Source organism: Pagrus major, chromosome 12 (assembly GCF_040436345.1).
Source record: "Pagrus major chromosome 12, Pma_NU_1.0".
Lineage (NCBI taxonomy): Eukaryota > Metazoa > Chordata > Actinopteri > Spariformes > Sparidae > Pagrus > Pagrus major.
Genome location: NC_133226.1, coordinates 23,710,627 through 23,731,209, shown reverse-complemented (window position 1 = coordinate 23,731,209; position 20,583 = coordinate 23,710,627). Strand labels below are relative to the sequence as shown.

Genomic DNA, 20,583 nt, shown 5'->3' with positions numbered 1-20,583 from the left:
AGAGAGTACATGTCATTTTTAAATACACATACACTTTTATAATTTATCACATTTTTGATGCAGATGCACTGACAGAACTGATGGTGATGGTGACCTCAGACATACCAGGTCCAGCAACCGGAAATAGAAAAAAAAAAAAAAACAACCCACAACCGATGACGACTCGACTCCACCTCATGATGCCATTTAGCAACAGATGAGCAGCGCTTCACGCTCATTTGGGGCAGCCGGAGACGAGCAGGTAGCATCGCCAGGGTGCCCCTGAAGGACCACTTCCTGACTGTGTAATGTGTGTCGGGGTCGCGGTGCTTCCCGTCTCTCTCGCACCGTAAAAAGCTGGGCACCGTTTTTTTTTTTGTTTTGTTTTTTTTACATCCCCCCCCTCCTCCCCACCAGCAGCACCACCACCGCCGAACCGCGTGTGTGTTACTGCCGGCGGTGAGTTTTCTTGCTATGGATGCGCTATGGATGGTACCGCTGCTGCTGCTGCTGCTGCTGCTCCCACTCCTGATGTGGACCAGCAGCACGTTTGTTTTTTATTTCAAAAAGTGCTTTTACGTCGCCTGGATGATGTGCCTGGCCCTCATCGCGATCCCCCTGTGCATACTGAAAAGCGGCGGCAGAGACGTTGAAAACATGAGGTGAGTTGTTGTTTTTTTTTTGTTGTTGTTTGCATAATAAATGTCGCTCGTCTTGACAGCTAGCCAGCGTTAGCATGCTAGCTCGGCTCGGCTAGGCTAGGCTAGGCTAGGCTAGCAGCCGTTAGTTCATATTAAACATTCAGATTACGCTTGCTAGCAACGCCGCCCGGTTTTACCACCGCCGGCTCGGGGTTGTGTTAACGTTAACAACACCCTGACTGTTCGGGGGAGTGAACCACTTTGTCCGACATTTTTAAAAGAAAGACAAATTAATAAATACATATGCATTTTTAATCACACATGCTAACGTTAGCCCCCCCCCCCTTGACACATTGGCTGTAGGAGCGTGTTAGCTGAAAACAAGAATGCTAACATTTAACGGTACGCTCTCGGTTAGCTCTTAGCACACCGAGTCAGGACATGTTGTGACTGTCCCAGCTGTGTGTTAAACAACACCAGCCTCTGATAACGCTAATTATCTTTATTATATTCAGTGTAGGAATGTGCTAACTTCCTTTCCCTCCAGGCAAATGCCAGACATTAGCTAAGTTGCATGAGTATGTGGAGGGGGGAGCACACAAGTATAATCACACAAGGCTATCATTGTTTTTGCTAGCTGGCTGTGGAGCCAGAGCTGGGTTTTTTGGGGAGAAATGGTAAAATATGAGGCGTGCTAAATCAGTTCTGATAATACAAGGGAGGCTGTATCTACTGAGCTGTCAGTGTGGGGCTGTTTTAAGGTACACATGTGCACTGTCAATGTGTAATAGCCCCTGCAATAAATCCTACCTTTAAGTGTTTTACCTTTTAGTTTTAAGTTGGAAGTGTCTGATTCGAGGCCATAGTTGTATGAATGTTACGCTCAAAGGTGATGACTGAATATTACAACTAAGAAGTTAACATTTAAAGGTGCACTATGTAGTTTTGGGTTTTTTGGTTTAACTTTGTTTGAAGCTAGGGCGGTGGCAGGGTCCGCCACATGTAAACAGTGTTCTGGGGACCTTATTTTCCTCCAAGAACAGCTTGTTTATTCAGTTATGGAAGAAATAAATGTATTACTACCTCATTAATATTACATTTCTGAGCCCCTTTTAATGCAGCACCACTAACAACAGCTCCAGCTCTCTATAGGAATGACCCCTTGACCTTACCCGCTGGAGGTAATATGCCATTTCATACTGGACACACAGGCTGACCAGGTCAACTGATACCTGAAATCTTGTACGCCTATCAGTGTCAGTGTCCGCTTTGTAGCAAGGAGGGGGGGATTTTTGTTGTAGTGGTTAAATCTAGCTAGTGAGGATGGATCGCTTGACACAAATGACTGCATTCCAGTAATTACCTTGAAGAGAAGGATGCCAGATGGCAAGTTTCCCCCTGATTAGAGTCGGGTTGCTGAATAGTTATGAGGCCCATCCTCATTGCAACCTCACATGGCCTTGATCTGACAGCGAGCCCGGTCAGTTACAACAGCAGATTCTCACTGCCTGGCTGCTCTAGGAATAACTGTTTCGAAGTCACGTTAGCTGTGTCGGTGGTGTCATGTTGCACCAGTGTACCGTTCTGTCAGCTCAAAGGTTATCTGGACCTGTTGACTGTGACAAAGGGACTCAATCGGGGTCAGACTTTGCACCGGCAGTGAATAGAGTTTTGGATGCACATTTTACACACCAGCCAGCTCTGGCAGAAAGAGCTCAGTGATTCATCAAGGACAGAGCAGTCTGTCACAGACATTTGCTGTCTGACGGGTACACAAAGGCCTGATTTCGAGGCTTGACTGCTTGCTTCACAGCTGACTTGCAGGACTTGAATGTAACAGTGAACTATGGTGGGCACAAACAGGCCTCCTAAGTCAAAAGCATCCACGCAACTCAAGTTACTGTTAATGTTCTGCTTGCGTTTCCTGAAACACTCTTGTTGGGTTCGTGTCTACAGACTGGTGACGTCCCCAACGACTAATATCCCTGACGTTTATAAGGAAGTTTAAACTTGGGCGAGTAAACTAGTTCAAAAGTAAGAAATGAGTCAAAATTGAGCAGAATTTAATCTGTAACATTGTCAGAAATCTGTTTGAGAGCCAATTGAAACCATTAAAGGGAGTCCGCTAACATAAACTAACGTTAGCTCTCTGTTAGCAGAGCAGAGAGAGGCACTGAAGTGATGCATAAACTCACATCCTTTGACCCGAGTCATACACAAAGAAATCCACATTCCAGTAGCATTAAACTACCTAAACAAATCTTCCACAGGCTCGTATTGACAACCCAAAGAGACCGGAAAGGTCTCATTTTACATGTCATGTGACAATCTACTCATGTAATGCATTTAAATTGCTCAATAAGGTAATCATAAGTCATTAGGTCGATCAATATTGAGATTATTGATAAATAATCATCAGTAATGTGGATATAATGACTTAACTGGTAAAGGAAAGTATTTGAACAAGTAGAAAAGTCTGTCAAGTAGAAGAAAATGACATCACTTTACTGTAATACAGCCTTTAAAACCAGAAGAAGACAACATTAATCCATTATAATGTAACAACATCCAAATTCTAAGCTCTTGTGTAGTGTCTCATATCACAATAATTGTTTAATCTCAGTTTATTTTCCAGCCCTACAACGTTTAATCGACTAACCGCCCACAGCCCTGCCTGTCACTTCTGTGAATGGCTACTTTGGCTCCGGCTCGAACTTTAATTATCAGGAAGGATCTCATGACAACAGATAAAGGACGGAGGCCTAGTTTCCTCCCTCACAATTGCTTGAGCTCAGGTTACATGCTGTGTAACAGTTTTTCACAGCGGTGGGAGACCACCAGCGACGCTGTCTTGTTTGACTAAGCTGCGGTAATGTTGTCACTCAGACCACTCGGGGACTGACTGACCTTTTAAAGCCTATATAGTTTAAACTCTTCATGCCTTTTCTGAATGAATGAATCCTCTGCTGTGCCACTGACCATGTCCCTGTCTTGAACAGCCCTCTGACCTTTAGCACCTGAATTAGCTCCAGCACTGGTATCTTTGTTTGTTGGTACAATAGGGATTAGAGGTCGAGCTCACCTGACCAGCCAGGTTGTATTGAATCTATGCTGGTGACAGATCAGCCTAAATGTCATTATGCCCTGTAGGCACGGAAGGAACTTATTCAGAGATTGAAAATGAAATGAACCAAAGCAAAATCTGAGAGAATTGGCCATAAAAAGAATCCAACCAAGGCCGATTCATTCCCCTCGAACAATCTTACAATCGCTGCAACACTGGCTGAGCCCATTGCATAACCCGTTGTGTTATCACTGTACTGCTGGGTTGAAAGATAACCCAAAGAGTGCATTCCAGTTCAAAGGTTAAAGTTATTTTACTGTAGTAAACCAGTCAAACGTGCATTGTACTCCCATGTGCAAAGGCAAGCTGAGCTTCAAGTGAGCCATCGCTGAGAGATGATTGCATTAGAGTCACAAGATAATGAACACAAGCGATGAGTTCAAGAGCTTTCTCGTGTCTTTGATTATTACGACACCGTGAACTTTAACCCTTTTTGATGTAGTAATTAAAATCACATTGATTTGATTACCACAAGGTACGATGTATGCCGGTTCATCATGATCCAGCCTAACGTACAAATACTGAGAAAGCTAAAGCGTGGCAAGAGTTAGTAGGGTTATATCATATAAGGAATTAAACTCTGGTGTACATAATGTCAGATTTAGGAGGACTTTATTATTTTCAGTAAGCGCCAGTGATAGATCAGTTGACTAATATTGACCTATAACAGATATAATGATATACAGTGTATGCGGCCCGATAGCGCCTACAGAAAAACTTCCTAATGCACAAAAAGGTGTTATAATTTATTATTGTTCAATTCCCAGTAAGTTAACTGTTTCAGTCATAATTTTAGACAATACATTTTATTGTTAAACTGTGAAATATCCAACTTCACAAGTGTTTTATAACCACATTAAAAGGGATCATTGCAGAAAAAATGTGTGAACATCTGCAGATATACATGTTTTACTTCCTAATATCTGTATCAGCCCCCAAAAATCAAGTTCTGTGCAGGCAGTATCTTCAACAACAAGTTATTATCAGTATAATCAATTATGACAACATATTACTTCCCAGCTTAATTGCTCAGATATGGTGGTCAGTACATCTTCAGCGATGCGCTCCATTGGACATTACAAACAATCAGACATGAAGGCGTATTCTCATTTACAACAGTGTTGAGATGTGGAGCAAAACAACAGAAACAACAATGTAAGAGGGCTAAAAGTTAAAATACAGGATCAACATGCTGTGGAGTAAATACCACTAGGAAAATAACAACAATCAAGTGTAAAGTAGACTGAAAAAAAGTAAATACAAGAGTGATGGCTGGATGAAATTACAGTATAGTTAAAAGCAGTTACAATCAAATCTCACAGGATCTGAAATGGGGCTTTGAGCTGCCTTAGTGGTGGCAAAGAGTCCAAGTTTAGGGCCTTCTGCAGATTATTTAATGTATAAGGTGCACCGTAATTACATTGTGCCGCATTCACTCCTGACTGGAATGTGGAGCAACAACTTTGTCTGTGGGCGAGTACCATGATTATGTACCATGATTATGTACCATGAGTTCAGAGTCTAAAAGGATTTGGATTATATCCTGATCAAGTCTGTAGTAATCAAACCACAGCATCCCTAAGGCATCAACTGTTTCAGATCAAAACAAAACTGAGTTAAAGTAATCCATGAGAGATTTGTTCACTTGTGACGGATCAGACTCGTACGATCAAACAGTGGCAGATAAAACTCCTCATTTACAGCAGGTCAGCTGCCTTTCCAAACAAGTGTGCGTCCAAAAAAATGCTTTTTGGTTTTTCCATCCTCAAGTGACTGGGTGTAAAAAAAATAATCAGCTCTGGCATCAGGGGGAAATTAAGGCTATTATAATGTACTAAGTGGCTTTGCTGTGCTCAGTCCCATAATAACAGTGAGCGTAGCCACAGAGAATTACCACAGCAGGAGCCTTGATCATTTAATTCCCTTCTTTCTGGAACAGGATATTGAAAAATGATGATTGGAAATGTTTGGTTTTTGTGTCATTTACTGTTGCACACTGTCAACAAAAAGCCAGCGGCATGCTTTGTGGGCTAAAACTGGAAATATTTGATTTGCAAGTCATAAGCATGTACCTTTCGAGGTGTATTTAACTTCAGATAACTGCAAGGTTGCAGTGACTCAGTGCTTCCCACACTTGATTTTAACACTGCTGTCAATCTTGGAGACCAACTGTTGAAGTTGGCTATTAGCGAGTTTGTTTGGAGCCAAGCTAGTAAGGCTAACTGGAGTCAAGGGAGCAGTCATTTCCAAAGGGTGGTCAAGCGAGCCGGGAAGCTTGGACTTTGATGCACGTGTATTCGTGCTGTTATGGTACCAGTGCTTTGAGCAAGCAAATAAGAGAGACGGTAAAATATTTGCTGTGGAGCAACTTATATACAGACTTATTTAATAATAAATCACATGGGGAAACACTGACGTAACAAAGCTTCAAAGCAAAGTCTAAAAGGATAAACTCTACATTACAAGGAGAACGGACGAAGGCACTTAAGAACAAAAGGAAGAAGAAGTTGGAGAGGGGATATGAGTCACTGATGAGAAAGGGACACGAGGTGTTTTTAGAGCGATGATTTCTCTGGCGCTGACAGAAGATGGGGAGTGACTCTGTTGTTTTCCCTGACAGGGAAGGTCATTCAAGTTGGAGATGTAACAGTAGCCAGCTTCAGTGTGTTGCACAAGAAAAACAGCTGTTTTTTTAAATCCAAAGTTTGTGGTCCAGTTTTGCACAGTCAAATTCTTGCTTCTAGAAAACACTTGCAGATCTTCATTGACGTAATTCCCCTTTTCTCACAGTTCAGATAGTCCTTTATTTTTCACTTATATTTACTGATAAAACACTGTGGGCGACGCCAGTTTAGCAGCAGTTTTGCGCAAATTGAATTTTGTTGCTGTCATACTGCCTCTGTCTTTGGCTCCAACAGGGAAAAGAGGTTAGTCCTGATCGAATGATGATTAGATAACAGCTAGGAATGGAGAGATAAGTAGCTGATTGTAGAGTGGAGCTGGCCTGCACATAAAATATCAAGGCTCTCTCTCCAGCCTCTCACATGAACACCAGATTTTAGATGCAGTTGAAACTGGCAGCCATGCTCAGTGTGTCTGAGGTGAGAAATGGTGTTGATTGAGGACAGGGTAGGCTTTTGATAGTGCTATGTCAGAAAGGATCTCATCTGATGGGAGTAAAAGCATGTGAACCTGCATTATCAGATTGTGACATGTTTCTCGCTGCAGAGCTGGTTGTTTAGAAACGCATTGAAACTCTTCCAAGTGTGACAAGATGTTACCTTGAATATGTCTTCAGAGTTCACAGCTGTTATCTTCTTTGTCTTCACAAAGGTCGAGGTTAAGTCCCCGAAGATAAACCCCTGAAGAGAGACGGTGGAAAGAGGAAATATCAGTGTGGAAATGTGTTTTTATGTTGATCATGTTGAGAAATATTTAACATAAACCTGAACACAGTTAATGCCAAAGTGCAATCGGCACAGAAAGTTAGAAACTCTCTAGTGAAGAGTTGAACATTGAGCAACAAGCTTAAGACATATTTTCTCTCAGGCGGTGATGGAGACTTAACCAGAGCTAGAAGATCAATATGTGCCAAGTGGCTGGAAGTGCAACAAGTGAATGCTAATAGAAAAGTCTGAGGCACTCAAAAGGGTAATGAGTTAAAAAGCCTTTAATTAATCATGGCTGTTGATTCACAGTAAAGACATGCCTACGCATTTCAGCCATTAAGGCCTTCATCAGGGCAGTATGGATAGGGCAAGTTAATGCTAATGTTGCTTTATGGCTGCTAAATGCAAAAGTAGGCGATTGTTTGCCAACACGTTAGCCATAATAATAATAATAATAATAATAATAATAATAATAATAATAATAGTAGGGGAGTCTGTGTGTTTTTTCTGCCCTCTAGATGTCAAAAAATAGTAGTGCAGCTTTAATATTTTCCCCTGTAAAATTATGTTTGTTTATTTAGTTGATTAGTTGATAGACAGAATACGTTTGTAACAATATTGATTTTAATTTCTTTTTTACGAGCAAGAATACCAAATATTCCTCTCAGATGTGAGGTTTTGATGCTTGGAGTTTCACTGTTGGTTAAATAAAAGAAGTCTGAAGACATCACCTCGAGGTGCTCATAAATGGCAGACTATTAAAAATTATAAGACGCTTTTCCACTATTTTTCTGACATTTTTTGACAAAACAATGAATCGTGACAGTAACTGGCAGATTAAACATTGTCGAGGGTTAAAATTTGATACAGAACATATTTATTTGAACAGTTTTGTCTCCACTCAGCTGAAAGTGCCCAAAGCAAGAAACCATGACCGTCACTCTGCTTTAAAGAGTATAGAAAGTCCCAGTATTGATTAGATTTCATAAATACCCACGTTGATGGCATGAAATTGTATTCGGATGCCATAACATTGATTTAGTGTTTTTTTTGCCTGCAGACAGGCAGACAGATGGTAGGACAGTCTTTCTAGAAGCTTATTGGAGCATTGTACTTATTACAGGCAATTATTTAACCCACCAAGGAACAAACAGGGCTATTTATACACCTTATATCATGTATTTTGAGGATAGTCAAGTCTATATGTTCTGATTCAGGTCGCATTTAACTATCAGAGCTGGCATCCTTTCAGTACCCTAGTATTTAAAAGGCTTCATACATACCACCTCCCACCTTACCATGTAGAGCTCTGGTTAATGGTATGCAGCCTACATGCTAAGCTCACATGACTGTGATTGTAACCTATGCTTATTCAGTAATCAACCTTTTTTGCCCCCTCAGGATTATCCGCTCTCTGGTTCGTCATGTGAAGTACTTCCTGGGTCTTCGGTTTCAAGTGAGCGGCTGGGAGCATCTGCAGACACAGGGACCCTACGTCATCATCTCCAACCACCAGAGCTCCCTGGATGTGTTGGGTAGGTACTTTACTACATATATTGTGGTTTAAAAATGAGGCTGATACTGTGAAAATGTTGAGAGGTTAGGAAATACCACATATCTATTCTTCGATACTGTCTACTGTCTGTATTTTGTGTGTTCATACTAATAATGATGCAAGATGGTTGTGCAATTGGCAGCTTTTCCTCAGCACTGACTTTTTCTAGTTTGTTTATCCGTTGTCTTCTGGGACTCGAATAAGAACAGATTTACTGGGGAAGAGGTGTTGTACTTTGAGCACTTCACCCTGAGCAATTTGACACCCGATTTGACGCACACAGGGAGTCTTTTTTTGAACATTTTAGTTGAAGGGAGCAGCAATCCTCTGCAGCAGATGCAGGAGTCACAGATAAAAGAAGTATGCTGTTGAGCTGGTTAAGCTCCGACAGTGGGGACTTCTGAATCTGCTCCTGAGTATACATGCGGCGTGTTTTCGCTCCCTGTCCAATAAAATGGAAAAGTTTTCAGAGCTATCAGAGAAAACAAGGGGAGGTAGAATCTGCCTTGATGTGATTGGATGTGTCAAAGTGACATTTGTGAGATGTCAGCTGACTTTTATTCTCATCAATGTTGACATCCAACTTCAAGCTTGTGTGAGCAAGATGTTGCGACACCTGGCTGACCAGATAATCGGCACGGTCTACACTCTGTTACCATGACATGGAGTATTTTAAAAGACAAAGAACTGCTGAAATACTGTGCCTGCTTTGAGCGCGCTGACTGCTGACCTGGGCGAGCTCACTGACACCGTTGACACAGGAAACCGTCCCCTCACACTGTAGACAATTGACAACTGGCTGATGACCTGAATTTATTTTACTGTAGGGTTGATAGGCCCGCACACACACACACACACACACACCCCTGACCTGCTCCAACCTCAGATGTCCTAATGAAGTCAACTAATGCAGAGAAACACAGTTTACATGTACTTTGGGTTCCCTGGTCTTTTATTAACTATATCTGATACACATCTGTTCTACAGACGAACAGACCTATGTGTCAGTCTTCCTTCTTTCTTTTAAAATCCACGTCTTCCAAACTGCAGACCGTGTCAGCGTTGTCAGACATGTTGCTTTTGTTTGTACCTCACGAGCATGGATCCAATAGCAACTGAAGCAGTGCGCTAACTGGGGCCCGCACATCGATGCACTGGCACCTGTAATGTTAAAACAACGATTGCCGATTCACATAGGTTAATCTGTACATCCCTAGAAAAGGCACGTAACATAATCATAATCAATGTAAACCACAAACATGACATTATTAGTACTCACTGCTGTCTAGCAAGCGTGTTAGTACTGGGACATTTTGGCTGCACATTCTCTGCCATTCTTGTGCAACCAGCTCGCTTAGCTTTGGCAATATTTGCACCAAGCCGAGCTGAGTGCACAGGCAGGTACATAGGATCCAAATGAGACGATTGGACGAGGCTACAGGCACCACATTTCTTCCTTTTTTTGTTTGTTTGTTTGTCAGAACATTTGATTTATTGATTGTCGGGATGTAAAGAGATTTTCTACAAAAATATAACAAAATGCCTCTTGAATAACTTATTCGTGGAAGAACCACCTTTCCTTGTTTCTGTTGCCGAGACAGATTGCAGTGTACGTTAGGTAATGGTCCTGCTAAACTAGGACAAATGTAAGACTATAGCAGCTTTGTGGTGACAAGGACTGTTTGACTAAAGGGAGAATGAATTACCATGCAGTCACAGATGTAATTTTAACCTATTTTGTTTTGATTTGGCACCGACAAACAAACAAGAACACGTTGATCAATGCATGTGGCAATAAAAAGAAAATCAAACATCACTGGCCTCGCAGGAGCCACTCTGATTTAAAAGCTGTTTTATAAATGTACTGGATACCATTTCAAAGTCGATGTAGACTGAGTTGAGAGTGTGTTGTGTTGTGTTTGCATATGATTCAGCTCGTGTGGGTGAGTCTTTTTAGCATTGTCTGATTTTATCCTGCTCCTAAACGTGAGTGTTGCGGACTCATATTTAACAGAGGTATGTTTTCTCTCCATCAGTACCAGGGAGAGAGTGTTTTTCAGTGCTGCTGAGTGATGAGGGCAGGCTCCAGGCCAGGGTAGTGACAGCAGGGGGAGAGCAAGGCACCTAATTAGTCCTCCGAAAACTCAGCATGAGTCTGATATAGCGTCCAAGTTGCCATGCCAACTGCTACACCCAGCCATTAATAGCTGCTCATCCCGGAGCTGATGTGATACGATAAGGAACGAGGATCCCTCCCCTCCACAGCTCGGTTTCAAGCACCGTCTCTCTTGTGTAACTTTGCTTTTGTCCGCTTTGTTTCATCTCCATCGTAGGAACACATCTACTTTATGTGTGTATACCTTTTATGTCTCACACTTTGACTTCCTGTCTGTAATATTTTGTGTGTTTGATGTCCTGCACTGCCGCATCTTCTGCACCACCTGCCTTTGCACGTAGGTTAATCAAACGTGTCTGACTCATAATGTAAGCGCTATTCATGGAGATAACGCCAATCAACAAAGTCTGATGTCTTTTCCAGCATCAGTATTACGTCAGCAGACTTTATACCTTTACCTTACACCTCTATACCCAGTGAGTCTGACTGTTGAATAATTAAATTGTAAAACAGCCTTTCTTTCTTGCATATCTTTGTCACATTTGTTTTAAAAAAATCACATTTGAGGGATCATTGCACAGAAATAAGGTCCAATATATCTCTCTGTATCTTTTACTCCATAATATCATCATTGGGCCCAAAAATTGTGTTTGGTCCGGCTCTACTCCGGCATATGTTGGAGACATCTTTTAACACACCCCCTTAGAGACACCGTATCTCGAGGTAACAGATGTGAAAAGTGTTTCATGCTTTAAATTTAGAAAAAAACACTAATTATTGTATAATTCAGGCTTCACAGCCGAGGATAAAGCAAGCAAACTGACTATTAGGATAGAGAAACTGACACACATTTGCCAGTGATGGAATGTAAAGTACAATTTACTCAGTAACTGTACTTGAGTACAATTTTGAGATACTTTACTTCTGTATTTCCTTTTTGCCACTTATTATTGCACACCTACATTAATTTGATGACTTTAGTTACTAGTTACTTTTGCAGATTACTTGTGGCATCTTACCAATCAGATGGTGTAGTGGGCGGGACATTGAGTGACTACAGACAGAGAAAGAAAAGTAGCGTTTTTTTAACTTAACTTATTTTATCGGCAGTCGGACACAAAAACACCACGTCCTGTCCTTAATACTGCTTATGTTAACAAAACTACAGGTTTGCTTGTCATTCATATTTTGATTTCCTGAGTTGAATTTAAAACTATTACAAGGTTTAAAATATTAATATGGATAATCCATTCATACGTCTCTGCAGAGAACATTAACGTTGGCGCTGAAAGTAATCTCCAATAAAGTGCGTCCCATTTGTTTACAGCTCTATTTTTAATCACTACGTCAGTCAGTGTTTCTAGATTTGTGTTTGTTATTTAGGAATTTTTTGATTAAAGTGAGAAATTTGGGATAATCTTTCATTAAATAGCGCTTTGATGTCTTTCCTTTGCTGCTACCTTTTTAATTAGTCTGCTAAAAAAAAACCCAAAGCTTTTTCATTAATCGAGTCTTATGTCTCGTGGTCATGGTCACATACCGCACAGACTCAGGCTTGAGTGACAGACGTGACTTTACATAGAGACGAGGTATTAGAAAACATCTTAACTCTGAAGTGTTTGACCTTTGTAGTTCTCAGTTATGGCATATTAAAATAAATATGGCATTGTATACTAATGAGTGAGCTTCTTATCCTCTCTTCCTCAGGCCTGATGGAGATCTTACCGGACCGCTGCACCATGATCGCCAAGAAGGAGTTGATCTACGCCGGCACGGTGGGTCTCATTTGCTGGCTGGGTGGCATCGTCTTCATCAACCGCAAGAAGACGAGCGATGCGAAGAGTGTCATGACCGACGCTGCCAAAACCATGTTGGACGACCAGGTAATGCGGCTCGTGTAGTCAGAATGGTTTATAGTGTTTAAGAAAGAGCTTGTACTTCAGGCTGTTTGGTTTTTAAAGGGAGATTATATGTCAGAGCAAGTTGACTCTTTCCTTGTTTTTGTTTTTGCACTTAACCTGTCAAAATGCACTGCTGACACATTAGGGACGACATGGGATGATTAAATCTTCCAACTCTTGTCCTTTGACCTCTACAGATTCGTCTGTGGGTGTTCCCAGAGGGAACGAGAAACCAGAGAGGCGACCTGCTGCCCTTCAAAAAAGGAGCTTTCCACCTGGCAGTGCAGGCACAAGTGAGTCCTTTTTCACTCATAGAGCAAATGTAACCTATCGCCTCTGTTTCCTATCAATACATGTGAGTTTAGTCAACATTTCATGTACTGCCATGTACACCCTCATGCAGTTTGTTCACTTCTCAATGCTGACAAAAAGGGGCTGAGATGCTACTGGAGACTTCTGCTAACTTTTTGTGTCCTAAAAGAGAGAGAGAGGGGGTAATGTTGCTGATTCTAGACACATGGGGGAGCTAGCAACCTTATGAGGCACAAGGTAACATTATGATTCAACCATATCCAATACACAGATGATGACATGCACAGACGGCACTGAATCAGCCACAGCTTCTGCTAAGGAATGCTTAGAAGTGGTCAGAATAGTAATCGTGATATTTCTGTTTTCGGTCTTCTCTCAAACTGTCCTCGGTTGTGCTCAGCATGATGTAACTTCTCCCCAATCTCCTCGCTGCTCCCGACACAGAACGACTCCGGAGTAATCTTCACCTCAGCTGTGTGCGTTTATGAGCTTTTTATCTCCGCGTGCGTGCAGGTGGGAGGTCTCTGTTCCCCGAGCTGATGTTTCGCAGCACACACTCGGGTCAGACAGGTGGAATGAATTAAAAAAACATTATTGCTGAATGAGAATCTGGCGAGAAACGGCAACGTGGTTCACCTCAGGCTGCCAGAGATTGATATCAGTTTGGGTCAGATATGCAACGAGGCACAGGGGCTACAAAAATAAATCCCTGCTGCTCCTTATTAACAAACACATTCATACTGTACTTTTTCTATAGGGGCTGTATTAGCTCTGCGGTTCAGAGGCTGCTTATATGATATACAGATAGAGTTGTTGTGCGTGTTTTGGCGTGACGTTTGCAGAGTAACTTCATTTGAGGTCTGGATAATACAATCTGTGTTTTTGTTGTCCCCGTTGGCCCTGTAGCTTTACACTCGAGACCATTCCTGCGTGAGCGTGGACTATTTCTATCTCTCTGTGTTTGCTTCTGCCGAGCTCCAGCGCAGCCTTTTCCATTTGTGCCCAGCCAGCCAGATTGAGTAGAAACAGGACAGCCCCCAGGGGGAGCCACGTTTGGCTCAGCCAGTCCCAATGAAGGGCCACTCGGGGGAGCCTCGAGAGAGCAACTCGGCCTCTATTAGCAGCAGCGGAAGAGATGGAGATAGCTAGTGTCGTGCCGATTGTGTGTGTGAGAGAGAAAATGCGATGTCGGTTCAGTCGAGCAATTCTGTCGGTTTGTTTCATATCTTTTGGTTCTCTCAGGAGAAAGTTGAAGGGTCAGCTTGCCTTTGTTTGTATGCTGGACATGGAAATTTGATACTCTTATCTGTTCTTTTTCATTACTAAATAATTGGTTTTTAAGATAGAATGGCTCTCAGTAGAGGGCATACCTCCGCCAAGACCCAACAGCTGTAATCCAGTATATATAAAAAATACTGAAATCTGTTAGATGCAGATTTTTATTTGGCTATTTTATTCGGACCAAATTGTACTCCCTCATAAATACCAGCCACCTGAATACGCCAGATTTTTTTCATCAAGATCCATGAAATACTGCCTGAGAACTTAATGAAAATGTCTTCTTGCAATGTTAAAGAAAGTAAGGAAATATTCCTGGATCCATCCCTTTATCCGGATCCACACCAAAAGTTAATGGGGTCTATTCTGGGCCGAGTTTTGTCAAAATCTTTGTAGTTTGTAGTAACCAACAAAAAGACACGGGCAAAACATAACCCCCTTGGCGAAGGTAAAAATTAATTATTTTCAAAAAGAATAATGACACAACAGGAGTAGAAATGAATGTTTTTAATAAAGTTTTCTAGAGCAGCAACGCTGTTTACAAACTCACTGGAGTCAACTGTAATATGTCCTAAAAATAACTGATATTCTTGACAAAATACTTTGTTTTAGAGAGGATGAAGAACACAGACATCAGTCAGTATCGGTATCACTGCCTGCTGGTACCGCTGGTAGAGGGATGAGGGACTGGTGCGTCTCAGCCAGCAGCTAAACTTGCAAGAATTTGCCAAAACTTAAGATTTGTGGCTGATAAGCTAAACAGTTAGATGCCATACAGAAAGCTTTTAGTTTTATTGTGGTGTCTGATATGAGATTTTAATACCCATCACTAGTGATGATAATATTTTGGATGGTGTGTTTGATCGCCTTTCCTCTCTTTGTTTTTCAGGTACCCATCATACCTGTCGTCTTCTCCTCCTACAGCAACTTCTACCTACGGAAAGAAAAGCAGTTCAAATCAGGTAAATGGTCCTGGATTTTTTTTTTTTCCTCATTTTTGTAATTTGCTAGCAGTCCTATTTCCATCCTTATCTGTCTGCAAGAGGCTGCTTGATGTTCTGTTAACTTCTGACTGTGAAGTTCTGTTCTGCCTCCGCAGGGACCATCAGATTGAAGATCCTCCCAAAGATCGAGACAAAGGGGATGACGACAGACGATATAACATCCCTCTCTGACAAATCCTTCAACCTGATGCGCTCTGCCTACTTGAACATCTCTGACTCGGTAACCCAGAGCAACGGGCCGTTGAGGCACTGAACATTTTACCACACTCCCACCTCTACTTTCTCCTATGTCCCTGTCTGAGACCCGTTCCTCCCCCAGACCTCCCCGCTCTCCCCTGGCCAGGAAACAACATGACACAGGTCTCTTGTCATGAAATCTCTTCTTGTCTAGTTGACGCCTGGTCCAGTCCGCCTCTGGCCCGACCATACAGCACAGTCAGTCCCGACCCTCACTGTGTCTGCAGCAGCACCGGCAGCAGCAGCGCTGCTCTGCACGCCGTGAGCGGAGTGACGGACGGCAAGCCGAACAGTATGGATGTGTGTTGTTCTTCATGCATGCCTTTTTGGATGGCTCTGTCCACCTGCATCGTTGCTTTGTTCTCTGGCTTCGGAAAGCCTGGCTTTATTTTTGTCTTACTTTATCACCATTCTGTACTCTTATTTTGGCCTTTTTTTGCTCCTTTTTTCTCCGTTTGCCATCCGTTTCGCTCATAAATCTCTTTATTTTCGCGTTCCTCTCATGTTGCCTTTGTTTTAGACACACACATGCACACACACATTCAGAGTTCCCCCATCTTCTTCCTTTCCTTTCCGTGCTCTCTCCCCCTTTTCTGCATTCCAGTCTCTTGCCTAAAGACAAACGGAGCGGGGTCTCCACGAGCGGTGGAGTGTGCGGAGGTGAGAGGTCGACGCAGGTCGGCCACGGACTTCTTTGATTCTGTCGCTACGAATTCAACTCTATATCCATGTTGGCTCTTCAGCTCAATGACTAATCGCTCCATGACATGCTTCATGATGTCAGAAAGCAAGGAATTCAAGGTTACAAGATAGAGTGTGTAACGATAGCACCCATCTGTACTGATTTAATGGACTTAAGCGGACTGATCAGTTTTCAATGTTGTGCATTGTTGGTGTATCATTGTGCATTCTTTCGGTACGTCTCTCCAAAAAGATTAGAAATAACCTGCGTGCAGCATCAAGCAGCAAGTGTCTTCTCGCTTTACTCTGTATTTTTGTTTTCTATTTATTTCTACATCGGTTAATCTTGAGTTTTGTTTTTGTTTTTTCAAAGAGATTTTTTTTTTTGCTCCTCAGACAGGAACTCACAAGCGAACCTATTTAAAGACGTGTCAAAAGGGTGATTTCATATTGTGCAATGTCAAACTGTTTTATTACTGCTCCAAAGTGCAAGCTACCTGCTGTGCCATGACCGAGTGTTTTTGGGAAGTTTTCCAATGTGAGCCTGTTGTTATGTCACCATGACTGTTATCAGTCATCCACTGACCGATTTCACTTTCCCTTCACCAACAGAGCTGCGATAGCCATTATTTTCATTATTTATTAATCAGCGATTATTTTCACTATTAATTGTTTAGTCTATAAAATGTCAAAAAAATCTGAGAAATGCTCATCACAGTTTCCCAGAGTCCAAAGCCAAATTGCTTGTTTTGTCCAAAAAAAATCCAAAAACCCAAAGACTCTTCATTTAATGACATCAAAGACAAAGAACAGCAGCAAATCCTCACGTTTAAGAAGCAGGAACCAGCAAATCTTTCAAATAGCTGCTTGAAAAATTACGTCATTATCTACTCGCCCTCGTGTCGATGGAAAGTCGGGTCAAGTTTTTTAGTCCACAAAACACTTCTGGAGCTTCACAGCAAAATATCGTTGCAGCCTTCTCCTGAACAACTGAAGTAAATGGAGACTTTTTTAAACTGAAAAAGAAACAAAAACAAACCATAAAATGGCTCCATACGATTTGTTCGCTGCAGTCCAAGTCTCCAGAAGCCATGAGATCTCAAACTAAGTGGAAAAGACGTGATTTATACCGACGACACAGCACTAACACTTTTAGCTTAGCGGTGACGGTAAGGATTTCTGCTTTAAAAAAAAAAGGGTGTAAATAAATTCCTTTTAAAATCAATCTGGGATCTCTGGGTTTCAGGAGACTAGGATTACATCGATGTGCAGAGCCATTTTATGTTGTGTTTTTCTTTTGGTTGTGTTTTTATTAGTGGTGTCACGACTCCCATTTAAAATCTAATCTGAACCCGTCTTTGAGAAGAGGGCTCACTCCGCACAGTACATTTATTTTGGACAGATTTGAGAAACCAAACTTTTGTAACAAACTGAATTTCAATCTTTCGTTGTTTTTATTGCTGAACCACTGACGGGTGGCATGTTTTGTTGAACTCTGGAATCTTTGTTTTTATCGAATATTATTTGACGCTAACCTGCGAGAAGCCGCCAGGATGAAGTCAAACTGTTGTTGTAAAAACAGCCCTATCAAAAGTCAAACCGAAGTGTGGGTTGGGAGAATCGTGACACGCCTGGTTTTTATGTTCCACTTCAGTTGTGAAGTGTTTTATGAACTACGGGACTCCGCATGGGAACGAAGAGATAATGACTGAATTCTCATTTTTGGGTGAACTTTCCCTTTAAACGATTGATTACCAAAATAGACAACGGTTAACTTTCTTTCAACTCACTGACCGATAACTTGTATTCAGTTTATCTCTGCAGCGGTAACGACCAATAATAGAAGGTAACGTTGCTGTTGGACGACTGACAGAAGAACTGTGACTGATTTTTATTTGTCCGGATTAACTTGAAGATTCTCAAATCAATTCTCAAAAGTCGACATCTCAGAAGAGTTTAAGGGTTGTCCCACTTTTTTGTTTTTAATTGATATGAAAGTGAATAACTTTGTTTTAGTTGAGATGTTCTGATTATTGCCTAAACTCACAGGAGAATATTAGATTATTTAAAAAGTTGTGGACGTTTTGGCCTTAAGTTTGATCGAACACGTGCGGGCGACGACTTTAAACCAGGTAGAACTGACTGAGCTGTTGTTGTGTGTTGTTTTTTTTATTTTTGTTTACATCCAGGTCTTAACTTTCACTTTGCTCACTGCCTTTACACTGTTCGCAAAATCACTTTTATTTTCTTTTATTCTCTTTTGCCCATCAAACACCATCTCAGAATGTATTCAGGCATTCAGGATATTGCATCTTAATTTATTTTATGACGTTATTGTATTAAAAGTGGGATGTTGTCTCAGCATCACATCTAAGAAATGTATTTATTTGACCATTAAATGTTAAATTTAGACAAACCTTGTGAGGAGAGATCATCTAGTTGATGGATTTATTAATACTTTGTTACTCAGCCTGTACACCGCTGTTCATAGTTGAGTGCAACAGTAGTTTTAGTCACACCTGGTGGGCACGTGATGGTCGAGGTTTCATTAATACTCAAGGCCAGTATGGAATATATGCCCCTACTAATTATAATTAATCAAATTCTGTATTTTTTGAATATATTTATTGACTTTTTTTCTGATCTTTAAGAGCCGATTTTACCTATTGAATGTTATAAAGTAGTCTACCAAATTGATTTCTTCCAAAAAAAATATGAACTATACCATAAACATTTTTGCTAATGGAGTGTTTTATCCATTTATTTCCTGTTATTTTGTAATAATCCAAATGTGTGATTTGTAAGCTTTGTGTCACGAGCTTGAACTGGAGGCTCACCGGCTCTGCAACAACCCTGATGGTTGACTTTTTCTTTTCTTTTTATTTTCGGGAGGGGGGGGGGGTGCAGTTGTTTACGAACTCATGTAATGTAAGATATTGTAAAAGATTCAAAGTATTCTGAACCTTAATAAAGCACTTTTCATGCTGAGTTTGGGTGGAAAAATAAAAAGAAAGGACTTTTTTTCTCTGATTTTCACCGAAGCTATTAAAGTGTAATTGTCGGTAGCGTTGGACGGATACGAGAAACAGAGCTGACATCCTGCAGAGCCTTGTGTGTGTGTGTGTGTGGTCTCATACTGTATGTGTGTGCGTGTGTGTGTGTGAATATACAGACATGGTATAGACGCCCATTATAGTACCTGGTTAACATCGATGGTGTAGTATTCTGGGTAAACGTGAATGCCTTGCAAAAGAATAAATAAACATTCATTCTTTTTTTTCTTAAGTTGCACTGAAATGCCTCATCTGTGATATTTATATTGCAGTTACTCTGTATTACATTTTTATAATACATATACGTCACTACGTTTCAGGGAGTAATGTACTTTTTTTACTCCACTACATGCATTTCTGATTGCTCATTTGTATATAAATATTTTTGCATCATGCAAATAATTTTACCAAGTATTTTGTGTCTATTATTTGAGTCCTAAAAGTCGTCTTTTGTTTTTTTAAGCAGGTGAAAACAACGGGTCGTCTTTTCAAGATTCTCAAACTCATTTCTAAAATGTCACTGAAACAAAGTTGAGTTCTGTCAAATTTAGCAGATGCTCTTTAACAAATTTTAAGAAATAAACATAGAAAGTTCAAATCCTCTCCAGCTCGATCAGCTGACATTACGATCCTGCTAACAGGTTTTAAAGGTTTAATACGTAGGATTTTACTGGCATCTAGCAGTGAAGTTGCAGATTGCAAACAGCCTCATATCTCCCCCTCCTTCCCTACAGTGGGCGCTAAAAACACAAATAAATGAATAAACGTGAACAGCCCTCTCTGGAGACGGTGTTTGGTTTGTACGCTCTTGACGACTGTAGCAACGTGGCTAACTGCTCCCTCTGTAGGTAAAAGATGCTCATTCTAACTCAAAGAAAACAATGATTCCTAAATCCTAAAACACTTCCTTAATCTTTTTTAAAAAATCAACAGATTTTATACTAAAACACTCTGAAAAGGAACTTCCTGCAAAATGACTTCATTTACTTGTAATGGAGCATTTTAAAAATGTAACAGACATGTGACTCGAGTCATTTGGGTCCAAGTCTCAAGCAAGTGGTAAGTAATTTTTCTTGGACAAGCCAGAGTCAGTGAAGTCACCTTTTCGCCTTCAAGATACAAAAGGCTTACCTGCAGTATTCTGTAATTATAAAGAGTATGTTATAAGTATGATAATGACTTCTGTAACTTCCAAGGCCAAGTCGTTTGTTTATTTTCTGTCAAGTCAAGCTGCAAGTCATCGAAACAAGTCACAATGACTCAATGCACATCATTATTCAGCAATGTTTTCATACAAGAGAGCACGCAAGGTG

At 41.0% G+C, this 20,583-nt stretch overlaps 1 protein-coding gene across 1 annotated transcript; it reads left to right on the top strand.

Annotated features, from left to right (window-relative positions):
• Window positions 1-268: 268 nt before the first annotated feature.
• Window positions 269-16,970, top strand: agpat2 (1-acylglycerol-3-phosphate O-acyltransferase 2 (lysophosphatidic acid acyltransferase, beta)). The gene is made up of 6 exons (XM_073478079.1): window positions 269-641; window positions 8,535-8,668; window positions 12,512-12,687; window positions 12,903-12,998; window positions 15,185-15,257; window positions 15,395-16,970. The coding sequence occupies exons 1-6, from the start codon at window positions 454-456 to the stop codon at window positions 15,550-15,552; spliced, it is 825 nt and encodes a 274-aa protein (XP_073334180.1). The 5' UTR covers window positions 269-453; the 3' UTR covers window positions 15,553-16,970.
• Window positions 16,971-20,583: the final 3,613 nt, after the last annotated feature.